The sequence below is a fragment of the Antennarius striatus genome, chromosome 20, assembly GCF_040054535.1.
Source record: "Antennarius striatus isolate MH-2024 chromosome 20, ASM4005453v1, whole genome shotgun sequence".
Taxonomy (NCBI): Eukaryota; Metazoa; Chordata; class Actinopteri; order Lophiiformes; family Antennariidae; genus Antennarius; species Antennarius striatus.
Genome location: NC_090795.1, coordinates 7,206,794 through 7,212,540, shown reverse-complemented (window position 1 = coordinate 7,212,540; position 5,747 = coordinate 7,206,794). Strand labels below are relative to the sequence as shown.

At 41.6% G+C, this 5,747-nt stretch overlaps 1 protein-coding gene across 1 annotated transcript; it reads right to left on the bottom strand.

Annotated features, from left to right (window-relative positions):
• Nucleotides 1-3,152: 3,152 nt before the first annotated feature.
• bhlhe22 (basic helix-loop-helix family, member e22) lies at nucleotides 3,153-5,067 on the bottom strand. Its single transcript, XM_068304368.1, has one exon. The coding sequence runs from the start codon at nucleotides 4,846-4,848 to the stop codon at nucleotides 4,051-4,053; it is 798 nt and encodes a 265-aa protein (XP_068160469.1). The 5' UTR covers nucleotides 4,849-5,067; the 3' UTR covers nucleotides 3,153-4,050.
• Nucleotides 5,068-5,747: the final 680 nt, after the last annotated feature.

The window sequence follows — 5,747 nt, the reverse complement described above, 5'->3', positions numbered from 1 at the left end:
TGATCCACTTCTCTCAGAACATGACCACAAGGTCCTTCGCTTTTCTATATCGGTGAAATTGATTAAACTAAGCTGCAAAAGGTAGTCTCCTTTCTTCAGTGTAAGCACCAGTTCTCACTTCAGATGTCAGATACATCAATCACAAAACTGGATTGTCTGCACAACAGAATTCCAGATGTTAAATAATTTAAGACAATGCAAAACATGCGGGTAACATGTGCTTCACACTGCAGAATGTCTGATGCAAATTAAAGCTGTGTTTACTCCTTCTAGAGCATCTTCTCATGCAGAATATATAATATATATAAATAAGGAATTCTACATATTGTTCTTAAATATGATAAAATGTTGGTTCTCTAAAGACCAAATGTACAAAAGATCCCATTTATGTAGAGTGAGGTGATTCTTACAATCCCCTCCATAGCACATAATGAAAAGACAAACAGGACATGACTTAAATTTAGCCTTTGAGCTGTGCAGCTTTATTAGCTTGTGCACCACACAAAGACAACATTATACACTGCTATCAGTAGCCTGACAAAAGTGAGTTACCAGCCAGCGGTTGATTTGGTGCTTCAGCCAGTGCTGCACATATATCTTTATACACAGCATGGATGAACCCACACCAGAGGATTTTTTTTCTGGTACTGATATGAAGAGGACATTTCAATTCGATGCTCATGTATATTTTGACTTCCATGTTTATCATCCTTAGCATACATCACATCCCTGTTATGAATAAGCACCCTGCTGGCCCTTGATATGGTAAATTGGACATTTTATGGTTTATAAAAATGGGTGTTTTTTATCTTCCACTTTTATTTTTGAGCCCTGGATCTCGCTGTAAATGCCTTGAAGATGGATTCAGCTTTATTAGACTCATGAATAAAAGCGATGGCACCTATTAAGACTACCGGTTGGTGGTCAAAGAGAAAAGCCGAGCCGGCTGGTTTTCTCTTTCCATGAGACTTCTGAGTGCTGAATCATTTGCCAAGTCCAAACCACCACCAGAACCTTTCAGAGGCCCTTGTGTGTGGATGACATTTCAGCAGCTTGTAATGGTGACTGAAACATCCCTGAGCATCAAGCTGTTCCCTCATCAAGAGGAGTATGAATGTCTTTCTTAAGTCATGTGATGCTTCACCTAATGCTGCCACCCCCTTGGCGGTTCCATTGTAACATCGTTCTGCCTGTGACTTATTTTTTGTGCTGTAGTCTCTTCTCTCTTCACATATGGCTCTGCTCACCCCTAGGGAATTTACTCTTCTGGGCTAATGTGAAATTAGTGTGGGTTAAATGCTCCAGTCATTTGTGCATTAATTCATATTGCATAATTAATGTTTTTTTGTTTGTTTGGGGGTTGTTGTTTTTTTGGTGACACCATGGTTACTTAAATGCAGTGGGAAAATTAATTTTGGTGTAAAACATTGGGAAGTTCTGAGAGGACATGATGCCCAACATGATGTGCTGACAAGATTTTCATGCCAGAGCTGCTTTGGTGTCTCCTGATTATTTCCATTCTCGATTAAGAGCTATCCGGTGAAGATTCGAGGCATTCAGGGGTGTGATGGGATTAAATGGGACACTGTAACGACCCTATTGTCCGAACGGCTCATCATACAGGCACAAAGCTGAAATCGGAGAGATCAGGACTGATATGAACTGAGAACACAGCATCATTGCTGCTTTTCTCTTTGTATGAAGAGATAAAGATCAATAATGTGCGTGCAAATTATCAGATAAAAACATTAAAGTGATTTTTACAAAGTTTGAAGCATTAAAATTATATCTAAAATTGCTGTGTGGCTGAAATTGCTGCAATTTATGTTCTAAGTGAAAATTTATAATACGAAATGAAATGTATTTTTTTTCCCTAGGAAAGAAGATGTCAACATAAGTTTGCCGTCATAAAATTTTTTGCAACATAATTTACAAAACATTTTAAGAAGCCTTGAGTGAGTTGAATTTAGATCACCATTTGTAGGCACAAAACTGAATTTCCAAGAGAATGTGTTAATTCTAAAGAAAACAATTAACGATTCAAATATGTCAAATTTCAACAGCAATATTTAAATTCATGTGATGAATAAATAAATGATGTTGTGAGTCCTGTTGTCTCTGTCCATGGTGCTGAAGTCATTCCGAGCCTGGCTTCACTGTGACAAATAATCAGTGACGTCAAAATACTGTTGTGCGTAAAAAACACTCACCTTGGGTTTTGTTTTGTTTTTTAGTCTGTGCAACCTTTACTGGAAGGAATGGATATTTAATTTAAATGTTTCAAGTCTTCTAAGTTTCCAAACTTCGTACTTAACTTTTAAAGGTTTATGCAGAGAGGCTGATTTTTAGGACGATACTTCTGTAGAATTGGTTTGGCCCTCATCAAAATGTTTGAGTCTGGACAGACGAGGACAAAGGGTGAGTTGATGGCAGTGCAGCTGATGGCTGTGTAGTGATTAAAGACGCCAAATTACGGCAACGAATTGTGTCGTAATTACAATCTTTAATCACATTCTGGAGGTCTAATTGCCTTAACGATGTTTCATTATGTGAAGCCAGGTATTTGCCGACGGTTTTCACACACACAGTTGTTTTCGAATGAGCAGATCGTTACAGACGTCACTGAAATTGTTTTAATAATCACAATTATGGCCGCAAGTTTTGTTATTGGCGTTTTTTCTTTTCTTTTTTTTTCTTTCTTGTGTTTTTTTTTGTGTGTGTGTGTTTTTAATTCTAGGAGCACAAACATTTTGCATCTGTCTATGTGTGATGTTCTCTCACCTCGTCTGGCCTTCATCCCCAAGACGTGATTCCACTTTTAGCTCAATAAAATAAAAGTCACCGCTTTTTGATGGAGGACAAAATCGGTGAAAAAGTCTTTTTCCTCGCCCTCAAGTCAGAGTCCGATACTGAGAAACAGGAGCCATAAATCTCCCAGTGATGGTCTGGTGCCATAATGGGCACTTAAAAAATCTCAAACTGATGCTTTTACTATTGAACGGTGATAAAAATGTCGAATTCAGGTTGACAACCGTCCTCATTTTCCCATTGACACCGAACTTCACACCAGATGAATAATCAGAAGTATTTCAGTTGCTCAAAATATTTTAATAAAGCTTTTCAACACTGAAATACATACAAATGGCCCTCTCTGGTCATATAACAAATAAAGTATCTACAATAATCCACAGTTTGACCTGACAACATCATTAATCTGTAGACCTCGATCTTCTTGTGTGAGAAGGAAAGAACGCGGGAAGTACAGCAACTAAAAAGACTCATGTGTGCAATTTAAGAAGAGTGTCCAATAAAAATATCCAGACTAACAAAAGACACAAACGACTCCTCAGAAGCTCGAAACCACCATCCATATTTTCTATTATTTCCGAACTTTTATTATCACAGTGCCCCACCACCACCCACCCCACCCCGAAAGGCGTGCGCATCTATTGATCAGTGTCAGGATAGTAACACGAACATCAAACTTGTCACCTTTTTCTTTCAACCTTCCCTTGTTCAGGACATTCCACGTGCTCGAAAGAAAAGTTCATGAAAACCAAACAGCAAATGTCTTGGAGGTGGATAAAAGCAAAATCGCTATAAAGAAATTAAAGTGAAAGCAGCTGAAAGAAAGAAAGTAAGAAAAAGAGAGAGAAAGAAAGAAAAAGGTTGGACTAACGCTCCAGCGGGGTGTCCATCTATTCAAGTGGAAAAATCTCTGGTTGTCAGGTCACCCAAATGTCCAAAAGGGTCCAGAAGAGAGCGAGTAACCCCCAGACTCACTCACAGGCCTACTGTTTGGTCTTCACTGTCATACCAGCACTTCAAGGATGAAATATATACACAATCAAGTATTGTTTCAACAAAAAAAAAGCGCGTTTTAATGCATTTAGTAAATATTATAAAAGTATTCATCGCCATTACTACTTTTTCTCGAGCCTATTGACTTTAACACGAGTGACCTCACAGGTTTTTCCACTCTGTAAAAGTGTTCTTAAAAGTGGCATCTGTCTTCTCGTGTGCTTCTCAGTGAGTCCTTGTCAGCCACAGTTAAGGCTTGTCAGTGCATTGTTTACACAGGCTGGAAGATGCGTTGTTGAACAGGGCACATTTATCAGGGCAGGAGGACGCGCTCACTCCGGTGGGGAAAGGGGGATATCCGGGCGGCTGCTCGTACGCGCTCAAGCCTGGAGCAGTGATCGCGGTGGTGGCTGGTATCGAGGCGGCAGAGATGGCTTGGCCCTGGTTCAGATACGCCACCAGCCGCCTCATCTCCTCCAGAGCTTGCGCCTGCATGAGGATGTAGTTTTTTGCGAGCAGCAAAGTCGCGATTTTGGAGAGTTTCCGCACAGAGGGGCTGTGCGCGTAAGGGATGACAGCTCTGAGCTCATCCAGCGCGTCGTTCAGATCGTGCATCCGTCGTCTTTCTCTGGCATTGATGTTTAGCCTCAGCGTTTTCTGCTCTCTTGTTTTCTTACCTCCTTCTCCTTTCCCCCCGGCCACCGTCCGAAGGACCATGTCGCACCTGCCGTCACTGTCATCGTCCGGACTCTGCTCTCCGCCGCTGCTCTCCGCTACCGAGGTCCTGTTGGCGCTCTCGCCGAAATTGATGCACAAAGAACCGGTGGGCAGACCCAGTGACCCCTCTCTACCTCCTGCCAGTCCACCTGGCTGAATCGGGTCTGGGTCGGCCTGGTCAAAGCAGCTGATCGGCGACTGTCGGTCTCTTGCTGGGAGTTCAATGCCGACCGATGACCTGAAGTGGTCTATCTTTTTGGTGGAGACGGCGCTGAGAGTTTTGTGAAAAATGTCCCCTGGTCCGCCGCTCAAGCTCATCCTTCTGTCCATAGCTTCCGCGCTGTTGCAGGAAATCGACACTCGTGGAAAAGTCTTTACGCGTGTCTGTGAGTTTCTTCCTTTATGACTTTGGATGCGCGTCAGCGGTGAAGTTGCGGGCTGGCCCGACTTGTCAGCTGAGGTGTGGAGACGAGGAGGACACTCGTGTAATAAGTGCTGCTCTCTCCTGCCCCCCACTCTCTCTCTCCCTCTCTTCCTTTCTGTGTCTGTGATTCACCTTCACCGGATCTCCACGATGGTCCTCGTTACGCACGACACGGCCGAGTCTTTTTACATCATTATCACGAGGCGGGTTATTAAAAAGGATTCGCCTATTGGGATGGAGACACCATCTCCCTCTCTCACTTTCTACCCAATCAGCTTAACGTTTTAATTCATGGCTTTTTAAGATGTCAAACAATGCGTCATGCGCTCCGTCCCTCCAGTAGATTCTAAAGGTGTTAGAAAGATCTTTTAAAAAAATCAGTCACCATTAAAAAATCTGCTTTTTTTTTTCTTTTTTCTTTTTTTTTTAACTTGTGTGATCTTGACTTGTGTGCATTCATTGAAAAACTATGAAATCAAAGTAATGTTCGTCTCTGGGCAAACTAATTTAACATTGGGCTGAGTGTTTTTAGTTCATTCGCCATCATCCTTACTTATGATACTCATTATTTGTTAAGTGGTCTTGTTGGTCTCCTCTCTTTTATCACTGTGCTGTTCGCTCTCTATTCAATTTGACACAAAACCTTCACTTCATTTCAGGGTCAAGTTTTCTGGGGTCGATCTTGACAGGAGACTCCTGCAGTTCCATTATTTTGAAAAACCATGCCATTAAATGCAACCTTCTTTATTTTCCCTTTTTTGGGGTTTTTAATTTTCTTCTGATGCCCCAAAGAATGAACTTGATA

Coding starts and splice junctions, on each gene's coding strand:
- bhlhe22 (XM_068304368.1), bottom strand. CDS start 4,848: ATGGACAGAAGGATGAGCTTGAGCGGCGGACCAGGGGACATTTTTCAC.